This window comes from Phyllobates terribilis, unplaced genomic scaffold (assembly GCF_046119375.1).
Source record: "Phyllobates terribilis strain yellow unplaced genomic scaffold, ASM4611937v1 Scaffold_7__3_contigs__length_470593459, whole genome shotgun sequence".
Taxonomy (NCBI): domain Eukaryota; kingdom Metazoa; phylum Chordata; class Amphibia; order Anura; family Dendrobatidae; genus Phyllobates; species Phyllobates terribilis.
This window is the reverse complement of record NW_027362767.1, coordinates 77215283-77232871: the sequence shown is the minus strand read 5'-3', so window position 1 is coordinate 77232871 and position 17589 is coordinate 77215283. Positions and strand designations below refer to the sequence as shown.

General features: G+C 42.4%; 1 protein-coding gene across 1 annotated transcript in view; it reads right to left on the bottom strand.

Annotated features, from left to right (window-relative positions):
- TYRO3 (TYRO3 protein tyrosine kinase) overlaps positions 1 to 17589 on the bottom strand; it is a 200594-nt gene that overhangs the window by 79255 nt on the left and 103750 nt on the right. Inside the window, exon 6 of the mRNA XM_073638814.1 lies at positions 13387 to 13502. Within this exon, the coding sequence (XP_073494915.1) occupies positions 13387 to 13502 (116 nt within the window). The remainder of the gene's footprint in view (positions 1 to 13386; positions 13503 to 17589) is intronic.

Below are 17589 nucleotides of genomic sequence, written 5' to 3'. Positions count from 1 at the left end.
TGGATGTGCTGATGACAAAATGCAGACTGTTAGGCACTCAGCACTTGTTATGGGCAGAAATCTATCCATGTAAGTGTGCCTTAAGGGCTATGTACAGATTTATTTTTAATGGTTCATTTATTTCCTAAATGCAAAGTTAGGTAACTTTCTAAATAGTCTTGATTAAAAATTTTCTTTCATTTTGCAGCTGCAAAAAGTCTAAATGCTTTTGCAAAACCAATACAAATCTGTCGGAGTTCCTGCTCCTTGTTTGGAAAAGTTCTCTGCTCCCTTGCTTTCCTCTCACAGTGTTAGGAAAGGTGAGGAGGTTGTACACAGATCTCAAGAGCAGAGAGAGAGCGAGAAAGGAAAGCATCTACAGTCTCCGGGAGGGTAGAAAAAAAATAGGCTACAAATAAAGAGAAATGCACAAGTAGAAGAAATAGGTGCAAGATATAAGCTGAGCTGGTATTAGAACTAATGAAGACAGCAGGAAACACAAAGATCTAACATCCAGCCTATATTACTGGGTGGGACAATCCTACAAGGAGAAAATCTGAAACTTTGATAAGGTTGCAAACAATTAGTGAGTCTTTAAATGAATGAAGGAATGATGATTGAAGACTGCAATTTTATTAACTAAATGTAACCATTAATATATAAAATATTTTTTTCAGTGTCACAGGTGTCCATAGGCTTTAAAAGGATGCATATGAAATTTGTGGTTTGAGCTAAATGGTCACACGGAGACAGTTGGCTTAAGAGAAAGTGTTCAGTTGCTGCATCGTAAAATGGGGAATTAATTGGTACAAGTTATAAAATTACTTCATTTTAGTACTAAACCACATGCCCTCAATTAAAGAGCAATTTAAGGGATTTTAATCAAATATATTTCTCAGTTGGAATTAAATCAATGAGCCAGATATCAAATAGTCACTGTCGACAGAACATAATAAAAGTTATCAAGAGCAACAGATATGAAAATCACTCCGGCTTAGAATAAATTCTGTACTCCGTGGCTTTAGCAGGAAAACCTATTATAAGACTGCAGGAAGCAAATAGCGAGCCATGAGAATAAGTGAAAAGTGCTAATCTGCTTTCGGAAAGAAGGGTATTTCAGGAATGCAGTGAACCATTAGGAAAATGTGGAATGTCAAGTTGTCAGGTCACTGTAAAAAAAAGTCTTAAAGCTTGAGGGAGCAATTCAAAATAAACTAGGTCTACATGCACCATATACCTAGAGAACGGCTGAAATTACAAAAACTCAATTCATTTTTCTTTTTTTTTGGGGGGGGGGGGTGTCTCTCCAGATCTTTTATTAACAAAAAAAGTCATAGAGGTATGATTTACTTTCAGGTAATAGCGCCACTCTTGTCTATGGACTATGTCTGTCTGGCATTGCAGCTCAAAAATCAAGAGTAAAAAAGTTTCAGTTAAAAAAAAAAAAGGAAAAAAAAAAGTATGAGTCCATAATAGTCCTAAAAATGCTCCATTACCTTAATCTTGGTTTACATGGCGATTAATAAATTTAGCACATCTTTAAGCTAAGAAAATTAAATCGATCTCCAAAATAATTTATACAATTTTGTGCTGTAAATTATAGTAAATCTCCCTAAAACCCATCCACTTAAACAAAAGTGATGAGGCCAGCACAAAACAAAAAAGAAGCTAAGGACACCTTCCACATGGGGAAAAAAAAATGTTTTTACATACAGTATGTTAAGTAAAATTTCAGTTTGAAATTTAGGTTTCAGTCTGCAATCTTCATTATTTCATCCATTCATTTATTTTCAGACCATCTGATATGCAGTTTGCAGCCTGATCCAAGATCCAGATTTTTCTCTCATGTGAGTGTCCCTCCCAGTAATATAGGCTGGATGTGAGCTGTGCGTGTATCCAGGGTGCTGCAGTCTTGACCCTAATCCTAGCCCCTGTTAAAGTTAGAAAAGTATGTAAAAACATAAAAAAATATTATAATGTTAGTTTAGTTCTGTTTTTTCTTTTCACAAAGTAATTTTTTTTTAAAAATGTGGGACGGCTCTCCCAGACGGTTGACATATTTTCTCTCACAAAATTTCAAATGAGAAGAAAGGCAGAGAGTTGTAGGCGTATATGTACATTGCACATTATTTAGTAATGTTGCTGCCTATGCAAAGTACAGCAGTCAAAATGAGTTTGTCATTGGCTGCTGCGCTCTGTATAGGCAGCAACTAAGGTGACAAAGTTGACTTCACTGTGTTGAGAGCTGTTTTATCTAGCCGGAAACTGAATGGACACTCACTGCTCCTGGGTACTGCTCCAAGAGGAAGCAGTGGACTCCTGGATCATTTGACTATAAGGCAGGGGCATAATTTTGTTCCACCATAGAATTTGCCCCTATGACCCACCTCCACCCCCACACAAACTATGCAACAACCACTACTTTCTTCAATGGCAGTCAAGCATAGTTGATCACATGCGAAAAGTAGTAATGCTAGTAACAAGTAACATTTTGCCTCAAACACACAATGTATAAGTAAAAGGCCATCGCCCCACTATCAGTATTTGGTCAGTAATTTTTCTCAGGAGCCAAAACCAGGTGAGGAACAATCAGAGAAAAGGTATAATAGAAACAAGTCACCAATTCTGCATTTATCACCCACTCCTGGTTTTGGGTCCCACTCCTGAGAAAAAATACGGACCAAATACTGATAGTGGGGACATGGCCTAAGGTGCAATGCCTGACACAGCTCATATGCAAGAATAGCGCCATTCCTGGAAAAAAAAAAAGTGTTTAATAAAGTGTTAACTAGTGATGAGCGAGCACTAAAATGCTCGGGTGCTCGAAGCTCGGGTTGAGCACATTGGAATACTCGGGTGCTCGACCCGAGCAACGATCCCAATGTAAGTCTATGGGAAACTCGAGCATTTTTCTGGCGGTCCCCCCCCCCCCCCCCAGGCGGTCTTCAGAAGGTCAAAAATTGCCCAAATCGATGGGAACAGTGCTCAATTAAACGTCAGGCAGGCAGAATATATAGGCAGACAGGCAGGCAGTTTATATAGGAGGGTGCATGAAAAACATAGCAGTGCACTTGGAACACATTAGTGCCCTCCGATTTTCATGCACCGTCTCTTTAAAAAAGCCGGCAATTCAGCAGCGGCATTCACACCGGTACCCGACAATTTAGAACAGAAAGAATAGAGCATCACACATAGATTAGATAGAAACATGTCAGTCACGTATATAATAAGTACAGTGATAGTGTTGGTTACTGTACTTGTCATTTAGTGTTAAAATGAAGGATTTATTAAAAAAAATAATAGTGTTTTCATGCACCCATCTCTTTAAAAAAGCCGGCCGGCAATTCAGCAGCGGTACCCAACAATTTAGAACAGAAAGAATTGAGCATCACACATAGATTAGATAGATATTATATATGTGACTGACATGTTTCTCAGTACAGTGATAGTGTTGGTTTCTGTACTTGTCATTTAGTGTTAAAATAAAGGATTTATTAAAAAAAAGAATTGGCGTGGGGTTCCCCGTAATTTTAGTCTCTAGCGGAGGTTAAGCAGACGGCTGGGGCAGATGTTTGAAGCCTGGGAAGGGGGTAATACCCACGGAGCTTCCCAGGCTACTAATATCAGCCCCCAGCTGAATACCTAGCCTTTACTAGCTATTAAAATGGGGGACCCCCAAAAAAATGACGTGGGGTCCCCCCTATTTTAATAGCTAGCAAAGGCTAGGCAGACAACTGGGGCTGATATTAATAGCCCAGGAAGGGTGCCATGAATATTGGCCCCCTCCCAGGCTAGAAACACCAGCCGTCAGCTGCCCCAGAAATGGCGCATCCATGGGATGCGCCAATTTTGGCACTTAGCCTCGCTCTTCCCACTGCCCTGTAGCGGTGGCAGTGGGGTAACAGGGCTGGGGTTGATGTCAACTTATAATGCCAGCTGACATCAAGCCGAGGTTAGTAATGGGAGGTGTCTTATAGACAGCCTATATTACTAACCCCATAGTCAAAGTTAAAAAAAACACAAACACCCAGAATAAAGTCCTTTAATTGAAATAAAGACACATTCCTTTAATGTTCTAAATTAAACCCTACTTACCGTATCGCCCATTCCAGCTGAAGCCAACGATCTCCTGAAATAATAATAAACCAACCTCATTCTTACCTTTCCATGGTTCCCAGGACGGCTCCAGCTCTGCTACATTGACATGACAGGCTGGAGCGTAGCAGAACGCTGCCATCCAGCTTGCCATGCCGCAGACACTGAGAAGCTCCTCAGTGAAGCTCCTCAGTGTCTGGCTGTGACGGCATCCAGATGAGCCGAGTTCATGTCCAATGAACTCAGCTCACCTCTTGCACGTCACTGACAGCGTGGGAGAATTCTCCTGCGCATGCGGTGCCGGCAAATGACGTCACCGCTTGAGCAGGAGAATTCTCCCACGCTGGGATGGCATTGAGATGACAGGCTGGATGGCAGCGCTCTGCTGCGATCCAGCCTGTCATTCACCAGGATCGATCCCAGTGAATGCCACAATTTTAATTTTTGAAAGATACTATAAAATTTTCTTGTGGTTTACTAGAGATTCATCTCATTGCGAAAAATGTCATGCTTTTTATGATTAATTGTTCAATGTGTGAGCTTTTATGAGTGCTTTTAGTTTTTAGAGTTTGCTGTGTACAATGTGGGCGTTTTCACAGGAAATTACGTCATGTGTGACACTTGTAGTTATATGTTATATATATATGGATTGTGATTGACTTGGTAGCCCCGAGGAAGTGGCAGTGTAGCCACGAAACGCGTAGGCCAAGAAATAAAGAAAGTTTTGGTTTATCATTAATCCTTGTGTGTCTCTGGACCAGCGCAGAGGATCAGCCCGGCTTCTTATCTCTTCTCATTTGTAGCCTGCATTATAAGCTGACATCAACCCCAACCCCATTACCCCTCTGCCACCGCTACAGGGCAGTGGGAAGAGCGAGGCTAAGTGCCAGAATTGGCGCATCCTATGGATGCGCCATTTCTGGGGCGGCTAATGGCTGGTGTTTCTAGCCTGGGAGGGGGCCAATATTCATGGCACCCTTCCTGGGCTATTAATATCAGCCCCCAGCTGTCTGCCTAGCCTTTGCTAGCTATTAAAATAGGGGGGACCCCACGTCATTTTTTTTTGGGACCCACATTTTAATAGCTAGTAAAGGCTAGGTATTCAGCTGGGGGCTGATATTAGTAGCCTGGGAAGCTCCGTGGGTATTACCCCCTTCCCAGGCTTCAAACAACTGCCCCAGCCATCTACTTAACCTCCGCTAGAGACTAAAATTACGGGGAACCCCACGCCCAAATTTTTTTGTAATAAATCCTTTATTTTAACACTAAATGACAAGTACAGTAACCAGCACTGTCACTGTACTTCTTATATATGTGACTGACATGTTTCTATCTATCTAATCTATGTGTGATGCTCTATTCTTTCTGTTCTAAATTGTCGGGTGCCGGTGTATGCCGCTAATGAATTGCCGGCTTTTCATGTTTCACTGTGAGCACTGTTCCCATCGATTTGGGCAATCACTGTAATGCCACAACCACCATGGCTGTGACATTACAGTGAGTAGCAGACAATCCCTGCATGATTGGTGCTCTAAATAGCACCAGACATGCAGGACGGGGACCCGAGCTCCCGCCCGAGCATCTCGAAAGTACTCGGCGAGCTCGGGTACTGAGATGCTCGGGCGAGTACGAGCAGTGGCGAGCATGCTCGCTCATCACTAGTGTTAACCCATCAGAGATATTTCAGTCTAATAACGTATTATCTACTGTATATAAAGGTGTTATTCGTCACTGTACAGGAGGAGGAGGAGGTGAACTGTGACATCACCTATTGTGAATGGTGGATCCTGTGTCATGTCATATACTGTATATAGAGGTGTTATCAGTCATTGTACAAGAGGAGGAGGTGAGCTGTGATATCACCTAATGTAGTGGTGGATCCTGTGTTATCTACTGTATATAGAGGTTTTATCAATTATTGAACAGGAGGAGGAGGTGAGCTGTGACAACATCTATTGTAGATGGTGTATCCTATGTTATCTACTCTATATAGAGGTGTTATCAGTCAATGTGCAGGAGGAGGAGGAGGTGAGTTGTGATATCATCTATTGTGAATGGTGTTATCTATTGTATATAGAGGTAATACCTTGCATAATTCTGCCTATAATACTAATGAGTGTAACATCCCTGGCAGCATGCTTCCATAGTGCACCATCTCCCACTATGCAAGATCACAATCTTACCTTTCAGTCCAGCTTTCAAATCTTGCTGATGTTCATATTGTGTGCATGCCTCTGTTCTGACTGCTTAGGGCGGCGGCCCGGTTACTTCCTGATTCTTGTAGCTGCTGTGGGCACACCCCTAATGCTTCCCCAGCCTATTGCTGTGAGTCACTGGATATTTAAACCTCCTTCTCCCAGAAGAAGGTGCCTGAACAACTCTTACCTTCAGAGGGCTCCTTGCCTCTGATGTGCCAGGTCTCGTTCTGTTTCATGCCTGTCCGCCAACCTGGGGGCTGTATTCCCAGGCCTGTCTGAACTATCTCTTAGCCTGTTTGTCCGCCTCTCAGAGGGCCGTATACCCAGACTCGCTCCTGTATCTTGTTGCAGTGTCAGTTCCTGTCTGAACACTCTCCTAGCCTGTTTGTCCGCCTCTCTGGGGGCCGTATACCCAGACTCGCTCCTCTATCTTGTTGCAGTGTCAGTTCCTATCTGAACACTCTCCTAGCCTGTTTGTTCGCCTCTCTGGGGGTCGTATACCCAGATTCGCTCCTGTATCTTGTTGCAGTGTCAGTTCCTGTCTGAACACTCTCCTAGCCTGTTTGTCTCTGTGTCCGTACCTTCCCTTTTCCTGCAGTCTCTGAACCTGCAACTAACTCCTATTCAATGTCTCTGTACTTCTGTTGTGAGTTTAGAGTCTACTCGCTACTTCATTGCAAGTACCTTGTGTGTATCTGGTTCTGTTTGTCCCTTCCAGTCTGTTCAGTGTGAACAGAGCCCTGTCCTCTCTGCTCTGCCTTGCTCACCGCTCCGGCGGTTCCTTCCTGCTCTGCCTTGCTCACCGCTCCGGCGGTTCCTTCCTGCTCTGCCTTGCTCACCGCTCCGGCGGTTCCTTCCTGCTCTGCCTTGCTCACCGCTCCGGCGGTTCCTTCCTGCTCTGTCTTGCTCACCGCTCCGGCGGCATCTCTCTGCTCTGTCTTGTCTACCGCATCTGCGGTTTTGTTCCTGAATCCCAGTCTGTACTGGACCCTATCCAGCCTGCTCTCCAGCCGTGCTTGCCAGTACCCCCCTATCTGCATACCAGCCGTGCTTGCCAATATCCTCCTGTCTGCACTCCTGCCGTGCTTCCAGTACCCACCCGTCTGCATACCAGCCGTACTTGCTAATACCCACCTGCCTGTATGCCAGTCTAACCTGCCTGTTCCTGCATTCCCCGGTGTGGGTCAACAACTGTGACCGGGGTCTGACCTGGAGTCGCACCTGGTCCCTCTGCTTGGTTCCTCCTTGGTTCACGGAGTCGTTAGCCGCCGTGCGACCTTGGTCGGATTGGGTAGATACTTAGTTACGCCCCTCCAGGCACTCCTCGGTTCATGGTACATTGGGATCACTAATCACGCTCACGCCAGTCAGTCCGGGCGTGAGCATAACAATGAGTCATCAGTACAGAATGGTGAGGTATGAGTTTAATATTAGGCCTAGCGGACAGTGTGAAAATTGCAAGGTTTCCAATTTTAATATTTTAATATACTTATAGTAATATTTATAGAAAATTTGAAAATATCATGAAAAAAATAAATAAATTTAAGAAATACTCGATTTAAAGAAATAGGCCACTATCTAATGGTACATTTCCTATAAGAAGTTTACTGAAAGAAGTGCACAGGACGGCACGATGAACCTTTATTTGAGAGTCACTGTATGTGACCTGTAAGGCAGCTGAATCAGAGAAACCACAGCAAAGTCACGTCTGCGCCCAGGTCAGATTTACTACCTTAATCCACACTGCCTGAAATATTACTTCTAAGAAGATTAGATTGTACACTTCCTACAAGGCCAGGAAATCATTTTAAACTTTTTTTTTGGAGATTTCCAGAGATTTACTGTATGAAAAAACCGGTCAAGGATATAACAGAAACTGAAAATCCAATTCCAAAATGGGAATGGAGAATCATAAGGGAACATGTGATTAGAAAGACCATTGGATGAAAGAAAGAAGGTAGAAATGGGAAGTGCTTAAAGGGAATATGTCAGCAGGTTTTTGCTGTGTAATTTGACAGCAAAATGATGTAAGGGCTGAGAGCCCGATTCCAGCGATGTATCACTTACTGGTCTACATGCTGTTATTGTGACACAAATCACGGTTTTCTCTGCTGCAGATCCATCAGTGCTCTGAATGCTGAGTCCTGTATAACCCCGCCCACACCCCTGATTGGCTGCTTTCTGTGTGCACTTGACATAAAACTGCCAATAAGTGGTGGGGGCGGGATTACACAGAACAGTTAACTAGGAAGCATGAGACACCTAGTCCTGTAGTGATAATCTCCTGCTGATAAAACACTGATTTTAATGAAAAAATAAAAAACACAGCCCAGTAAGCGATAGTAATAAAAAATAATAATAACAATAATATTATGTTGTATCAATCTGCAATACAAAAACTTCAAGAAAACTTTTGTGTGGCTAAACAACCCCTTTAGATTTATGTTATTGTATTATCTTAGAAGAATTTATATCAGAAAAAAGCTAAGACATTTAGGAGCTGATGTTTCGGTTGTTGCAATGTGAAATAAAGTATTTTTATCCTCAAGATGGCTGCATGAGTCAGAAACATAAAACTCTGAGTCAGCGCATCCACTGAACCACAGCTAGTTTAGTGGGAAAAAAAACATTACCTGCTTTTTGTCTGAAACTAGAAATAATTACTTCTGTATTATGTGAAATATAACTATGACGCAGAGAAATCTATCAGCATTTTATGTTACAAACTGTTTTATCTTCCCAATTTAGGCAGCCTGCAGGTAACTCATCGTTTTCTTGGAACTCCAGTGATGCATTTAATTTAACCTCCTGGGCAATCATTACTTTTACACCATGACTTATATTGTGCAAGAATCTTAACCCCTTCGCAACCTTGGGTTTTGTCGTTTTTGCTTTTTCGTTTTTTGCTCCCCTTGTTCCCAGAGCCATAGCGTTTTTATTTTTTGGACAATATGGCTATGTGAGGGCTTATTTTTTGCGGGACAAGTTGTACTTTTCAACGCCATTACTAGTTTTACCATATCGTGTACGGGAAAACAGGAAAAAAATTCCAAGTGTGGTAAAATTGCAAAAAAAGTGCAATACCACAGTTGTTTTTTATTTTTTTTTTTACCACGTTCACTGAATGCTAAAACTGACCTGCCATTCTTATTCTCCAGGTCATTACGAGTTCGTAGACACCAAACATTTATAGGTTATTTTATATTTAAGTGGTGAAAAAAAATTCCAAAATTTGGTAAAAAAAAACTAAAAAAAAAATAGCGCCATTTTCCGAGACCTGTAGCGTCTCCATTTTTCGTGATCTGGGGCTGGGTGAGGGCTTATTTTTTGCGCGCCGGGCTGACGTTTTTATTGATAACATTTTGGGGTAGATCCGATGTTTTGATCGCCCGTTATTGCATTTTATTGCAATTTTGCGGCGACCAAAAAACGTAATTCTAGCGTTTAGAATTTTTTTCTCGTTACACCGTTTACCGATCGGATTAATTCTTTTTTTATATTGATAGATTGGGCGATTCTGAACGCGGCGATACCAAATATGTGTATGTGTTTTTTTTTTTATATATATACAGTGCCTACAAGTAGTATTCAACCCCCTGCAGATTTAGCTGGTTGACACATGCGGAATTAACTTGGCATTGTGACATTTGTACTGTAGATCAGCCTGGAAGTGGGAAATGCACTGCAGCAAATTTTTTTATTTTTTTTTTTTTAAACGTAAAAAGTTAATTCAGAGTGTCATTTATTATTCAACCCCTCAAACCACAAGAATTCTGTTTGGTCCCCCTAAAGTATTAAGAAGTAGTTCAGGCACCAAGAATAATGAGCTTCACATGTGTGGATTAAAGATCTCTTTTGACAGCCTTTTCTGACTATTTAAGACCCTCCCCAAACTTGTGAACAGCACTCAGACATGGTCAACATGGGAAAGACAAAGGAGCATTCCAAGGCTATCAGAGACAAGATCGTGGAGGGTCACAAGGCTGGCAAGGGGTACAAAACCCTTTCCAAGGAGTTGGGCCTACCTGTCTCCACTGTTGGGAGCATCATCCGTAAGTGGAAGGCTTATGGAACTACTGTTAGCCTTCCACGGCCAGGACAGCCTTTGAAAGCGTCCTCCCGTGCCGAGGCCAGGCATGTCCGAAGAGTCAAGGCTAACCCAAGGACAACAAGGAAGGAGCTCCGGGAAGATCTCATGGCAGTGGGGACATTGGTTTCAGTCAATACCATAAGTAACGTACTCCACCGCAATGGTCTCCGTTCCAGACAAGCCCGTAAGGTACCTTTACTTTCAAAGCGTCATGTCAAGGCTCGTCTACAGTTTGCTCATGATCACTTGGAGGACTCTGAGACAGACTGGTTCAAGGTTCTATGGTCTGATGAGGCCAAGATCGAGATCTTTGGTGCCAACCACACACGTGACGTTTGGAGACTGGATGGCACTGCATACGACCCCAAGAATACCATCCCTACAGTCAAGCATGGTGGTGGCAGCATCATGCTGTGGGGCTGCTTCTCTGCCAAGGGGCCTGGCCATCTGGTCCGCATCCATGGGAAGATGGATAGCACGGCCTACCTGGAGATTTTGGCCAAGAACCTCTGCTCCTCCATCAAGGATCTTAAGATGGGTCGTAATTTCATCTTCCAACAAGACAACGACCCAAAGCACACAGCCAAGAAAACCAAGGCATGGTTCAATAGGGAAAAAGTCAAGGTGTTGGAGTGGCCTAGTCAGTCTCCTGACCTTAACCCAATTGAAAACTTGTGGAAGGAGCTCAAGAATAAAGTCCACATGAGACACCCAAAGAACCTAGATAACTTGGAGAAGATCTGCATGGAGGAGTGGGCCAAGATAACTCCACAGACCTGTGCCGGCCTGATCAGGTCTTATAAAAGACGATTATTAGCTGTAATTGCAAACAAGGGTTATTCCACAAAATATTAAACTTTCGGGTTGTATAATAATTGACCCACACTTTTATGTTTAAAATTTAATAAAATTCAACTGAGCAACATAACTTTTTGGTTTGTAAGATTTATGCTTCTGTTCATAAAACCTACTCTCGTTTACAGTTTGAAGGCTATAACTTATTTGCATCTTATCAAACCAGCTAAATCTGCAGGGGGTTGAATACTACTTGTAGGCACTGTATTTTATTTTGAATGGGGCGAAAGGGGGGTGATTTAAACTTTTATATTTTTTTTCTATTTTTAAAAACTTTTTTTTTTCACTTACTGCATGCTTCAATACTCTCCATAGGAGACCAGAAGCGCTCGGGGTTGTCCGGCCTTAGGCTACAAGTCTGCAGACACTATGTGACTGCGGACTTGTGAATCCTCTCTTCACGTACACTGCATGCAGTCAGGATTCTCTGGTGCAGACGGTCATGTGACCTCAAGCAATTTGCATTCTTCCGGCCTCATTCCAACTAGACGTGTCTGGTCTCATTCACTACACATGCATTGAGCAAAGCCCCGAACGTCTAGTCGGCACGTGACCACAAGTATGTGATTTGCATACATGTGCCCCCCATTCCACGCTCCGGTGAGGATTCAGAAGTCGCAACTCACATAGAGTGACTACAGACAACCCCTTTAAACCCTGTGGCAGAGTAGTGAGTCAATGTCTCCCTGCTCCACCAAGCTCCATTCAGTAGTCTGCATATCACTTTAGGTATGTGGCTTACAGAATGGCAGGCGTATAAAAAGGACATCAGCGTCCCCGCACAGGTGGCATGCTTATGTGACCACATCACCCCGCCTGCCCCAGGACACTGGTCTGTACTGGTGTACTTGGGAGAATCTGGGATTAGATGAATATATTTATTTTTTTTGTGGAGTAATTCACATTTTTGCTTTCTAATGGGCAAAAAAGGGAGCTATTACATTTTTAGATAGCTCACGTGCAGCATTAATATTTTCTGGGGGGGACAATTTTACTGTCAGGAGGGCATTATTACTATGTAGAGCACTTAGTGGAGTACTGTTACTATGTCACTCAGCAGGTGCAGTAATATGAACAAATATGGCAGAAATAGGCTCAAAATTGCGGTATCATCATCCTGGGGAGTTTGAGTAGATTGGGAACAGTTATGGCAATGTGAGAAGTCAAATAGGTCTGTGTAATAAAGTCTGCAGATAAGTTGCGGCTGGAAGAAGAAGTTGTCATGGTGGTCTGGGCCATATGGAAAACACAAGAAATGTGAGCAACTCCCATCAGAAAGAACGTCAGCTGTGTGTGACTATCTATAACTGCGCTGTAGTCACTAATTCTGTTTGCTGAAATGGTATCCACCACTATCGGGTCACTGTCTGGCGATAATATTGGGTTTGGTTTTGTGATTTTTTTAGCAACAGTATTGTCATCCAATGAGGTGCCCACTAATACCCACTATTATGGAGTGTCTCTATAATTGCAAAAAACATTGTGCTCAGTGAGAAAAACAAAATAAAAATCTTGCAGTTATGATACCTTTTAATGGCTAACAAAAATAAAATAAATGATGTTACAAAGCAAGCTTTCCAGACTTCTTAGGTCTCTTCATCAGGCATGGTAGAGACATAAGAAGTCTGGAAAGCTTGCTTTGTAACATCATTTATTTTTTGTAAGCCATTAAAAGGTATCTTAAAATTGTAAAGTGCTGCGGAATATGTTGGCCTATAAAAATATTATCATAACTACAAGATTATTATTTTCTTTTTCCCACTGAAAGAATCTTTTTTTCAAACAGCTAACACGGTACCAAAACCTTTTTTTTCTTTCATCTATAATTGCAAGCATGGGTGCCTAGGTTAGGGGCTCATCAGATGTGTTACACCCTCCCTGCTGATCCCATAGCTACGCCTCTGTATAGACCACCTAATGTAAATGTATAGCACAAGGCCCTTACGTTTTGAAAAGATTAAATAAATGTTTCCACATTAATAGTTTACATTTGAAAGACTGAAGAATTCCGTGATTGATCGCACTCCAAGTAGCGCGGTGGAGCCTTGTACATTGTAGCAGCATTGTAGTTCTCGCTGCCTTTACACAAAATAACCTTTTATAATTAACAAAGCAGAGTCTTAAAATAGTGCAACCTTAATAGCGGAGCTTCAGAAAGCTGCAATATACCTGCATTGTGCAAGAGAGGAGCGGAGAATAGTTGTCAAACCCTGGACTCCAGGTCACTGCTGCCGTACTGCTTTTCACCTCACCTACTCTCAATTTATATGGTGGATGTGGCAGTCCTGTAGAAGAGAAAAATGGACAATGAAAACCAGATCTCGTGATATTTTAATATGTTTCACAAGATGAGTAACATTGTTTTGGATATCAACTGACACATTTAACAGTAGACATATAGAATGCATAGAGCGCAAAAACTTAATAAGACCTTGGTGCAACGGGTGCACCCTCCAAATTTTTGATCTGTGTATATAGGAGCAGATCTACATTGTATTAATTATCAGTCTCTTAACTTGGTAATAAAAGGGTCCTTGAAAATATCAAGAAGGGTGTCTGTCACGCAAGGTGAGGGAAGGTACAAGTGTACAACGATGGAAAGAGGGGAAAGGGAGCCCAACAACTATGGAAGGGGAGAATGGAGACCCCTAGGCAGATCTAATATCACCCTGACTACCCCATCGTCCCTAAATAGGTTCCACACCTATCGCCAAGCAGGAAACCTAATCCCTGAATGTCCCTAGAGCTAGGCCCTAGATAGGGAGGGGGTGGGGTGAGCACTAGTCAGGCCCCACTATAACTAAAGACAACAAGGTAAACAAACAAAGGTGATACACTTAGCTTGAGCAGACACCAGAGAGATCACACCAACTGTCCTCCAAGGGAACCAAAGAAGAAACTAGCCGACTACTAGTACTCCAAGCCCGGACAGAATAAACATAGAACTATCACCGGCGACTCTCCGGAGAAACTGACAGTTTTTAAATAACAAGCAAGGGTATGTCAATTAGCAGCAGAAGGTGGAGGTCGCTGCTGGGTCCTAACCAAAGGGAGAAGGTTATCACTATACCACAGAGTTTAGAGGATGAAGAAGGTGTCTGCAATGCCAAGCGCAGTGACCTTCTTCAGCCGGATCCAGAGCAACTGTCTGTCACACTTGATACACCCGTGACAGTGTCCTAAAGTCTGCTGTGAGGATGGAGTGGTAGCGAGATGTGTGACCAGTGCTCCATTCCCTGTCTACCGCAGTGGTGGTCACACATGCTCGCTACCGCTCCCATCACAGGGATGATTTTGCGCTCCCTTTTCTCAGAATTGGTGCAGGTCTGGAAGACGGGACATACATTTATTTGTACAAAAATGAAGGGAGAAATAATCCAGTGGAAATAGAGGCTTTCTTTAAAAAATAAAACGTAACATTTATTCAAGTATAAAAAACTCCATGTATCCAGGTGATGTAGTATAAAATACTGTTCATAGGACCTGCTAGTTTGTTTCTGTCTTACTCATGGGCTCTTACTTGGGTCTGGCTAGCAATTATACATTTATCACCTGTCCTGCACATCGGTGATCAATGTTTGTATGACAACCCCCGTCAAAAAGAATAACTAAACTTTAATTTTTTTTTACAATTTTGTCCAGTAGTGAAAGATACAAAACTAGCAAATCACTTTATTAGGGAATTGGTCTTCATTCCTGTAAAAAAATGACATGCAAGTGGCTTCCAATTCACTGCTTTTCCCAGTATATTTGCCTGCCTTTAGCTGCATTTATATGTTTATTTGGAGTACAGATGATGGCAGTGATGGGTGACCACCTGTCTCCTCTGTGGAGTATTGGGTTTATCAGAACTATTTTCTCTATTAGCTTTTCCTCCAGAATTAGGCTGCGTGCCCACGTTGCGGATTACAAGCGTTTTTGATGCGGATTTTCCGCAGCGTAAACGCTTGTAAAACGCTTGTTAATCCGCACCCCATGGTCCCCAATGGGATTCCGCAAGTTCTATGCACATGCTGCGGATTTTTCCGCAGCGTTTATGCTGCGTTCAAAAATCCGCAGCATGTTCATTAATTTTGCGTTTCCGCATGCGGAATTGCCTTATTCAATGCATGAAAAAACGCATGGCAATTCCGCATGTCGAAAAACGCGCGATAAACGCGTGCGGAATTCCGCATGCGTTTTTCCGGGAGAGGACATGCGGAAATGAAGCAGAAATTTTCTGCTTCATTTACGCAACGTGGGCACATAGCCTCAGTGACTTTTTAGTGGGTGGCATCACGGTAAGGCTGTGTGCCCACGTAGCATTTTTCAAGCGTATATGCTGCGGAATTTCCGCAGCGTAAACGCTTGTAAAACGCTTGTTAATCCGCACCCCATGTTCCCCAATGGGATTCCGCAAGTTCTATGCACATGCTGCGGATTTTTCCGCAGCGTTTATGCCGCGTTCAAAAATCCGCAGCATGTCATTTAATTTTGCATTTCTGCAAGCGGAATTGCCTTTGTCCAATGCATAAAAAACGCAAGGCAATTCCGCATGTGGAAAACGCGTGATAAACGCGCGAAAAATGCGCGATAAACGCGTGCGGAATTCCGCATGCGTTTTTCCGGGAGAGGACTTGCATTTATGCAGCAGAATTTTTCTGCTTCATAAATGCAACGTGGGCATATAGCCTTAGTCTTTAAAAACTAACTGAACTTTTATAAAAAAAAATTAATCATTTTGTCCTGCATGAAAAGTTACTCAACTTTCAAATCACTTTATTAGTGAATTTATCTTTGCTCCTGTGAAAAAAAAATTGCATACAAGTTGTTCCCAAACCCCTGCTTTTCCCCAGTCTGTTTGCCCGCCTTCAGCTGCACTGATATCAGAACATTCTCATTTGGAGTACAGATGATGGCAGTGAAAGGGTCAGCACTTGTGTCTCACTAATTCTGGGGATAAGCTGATGCAACAGATTGTTTTGATAAACCCGACACTCATTGGAGGACACAGGTGCTGATCCTTTCACTGCCATCATCTGTACTCCAAAGGAGTACATTCTGATATAAATCCAGTGGAAGTCCGGAAAACAGACTGGAAAAAAGCAGGGGTTTGGAAGTCACTTACGTGCAATTTATCTTTCATGCAATAAATAATTATATATATATATATATATATATATATATATATATATATATATATATATATATATATATATATATATATTAGTTTCCGTACTCCATGGCGCCATCATCTTTAATTGTTCTGTGTCGCAGCAGTTTTGACAGCTGTTGAATTCTGCCATTAGATTCATAACCAGATAGATCAGGATGAACAGATTTACAAGCCCTTCGTATGTGAGACAGCCGAGATTTATATAATTTGCACTTCCCATTATAGAGGCGCACATTGCGCATGTCCCAAAATCCTATAACAGTGAGAGTGTGCGCATCACACAGTGTGTAACCAGACAGCAGGGACATCAGAAACTTTCAGCATTGTTAGCTTTATGCCTAGGGGATGGCTGTCTACATGTGCTTCTGGTTACACAGTGGCTCACCCACTTTCCTCAGCTCTGACCTAGATTCTCTTTGTCTTCTTCCATAACCACACAGAGGAAGCATGGACGTGCATAACAATCAGCAGCTCGGGCAATGCTTGAAGTTTTTTTTTTTTTTTTTTTTTAACTCTCAGACTTACATTCCATCTCTGAAACTCTTTCCCAGCCATTAGTTGCAGAGCGCTATCCTTGGGTCATAACTCCATAGAAAAAAAAAAGCTCTAATTGGGTCTACACATCTCTTCACCAGTATTATAGGTCTTCAGTTAAATTTCTCCTTGGATCTTTCCGACGTTATATCTTCTGCCAAAAAACAGCATTTTTCTTCTTCGCTATCATTAAACATCTCTAACCTGTGCCCATTCATGGCAGGTAGGTATCCACTGGATCAGATAAAAAAGTAGCAATTTTATTAGGGCCAAATGAAAGATACAATCTGTGTTCCCTATTTCAAACATAAACATGCAAGCAGGACTGAGCATGCATGTTTACTGCAACAGGGAGTGGAATGCGGACTGTACACTCTAATAGGCTGATCCCACTGAAATCAATAGTTTTGGAAAACTTTTATGCAATGTGTCTTGCTGGCTTAACAGTGCAGAACAGCTATTAAAGGGGTTGTCCGGGCTTGGGGTACAAGTCTGCACTCACTCTATGAATCCTCACAAAGCACACAGTCAGGATTCTCTGGTGCAAGCGAGTATATTATTTGCATACAAGGTCACATACTGACTAGACGTGTGCAGGCTCGCTCAATCTAGTTGGGATGTAGCTGGAAATATGCAAATCGCATACTTGTGGTCATATGATCACCCACTTCCGGTGAGTACTG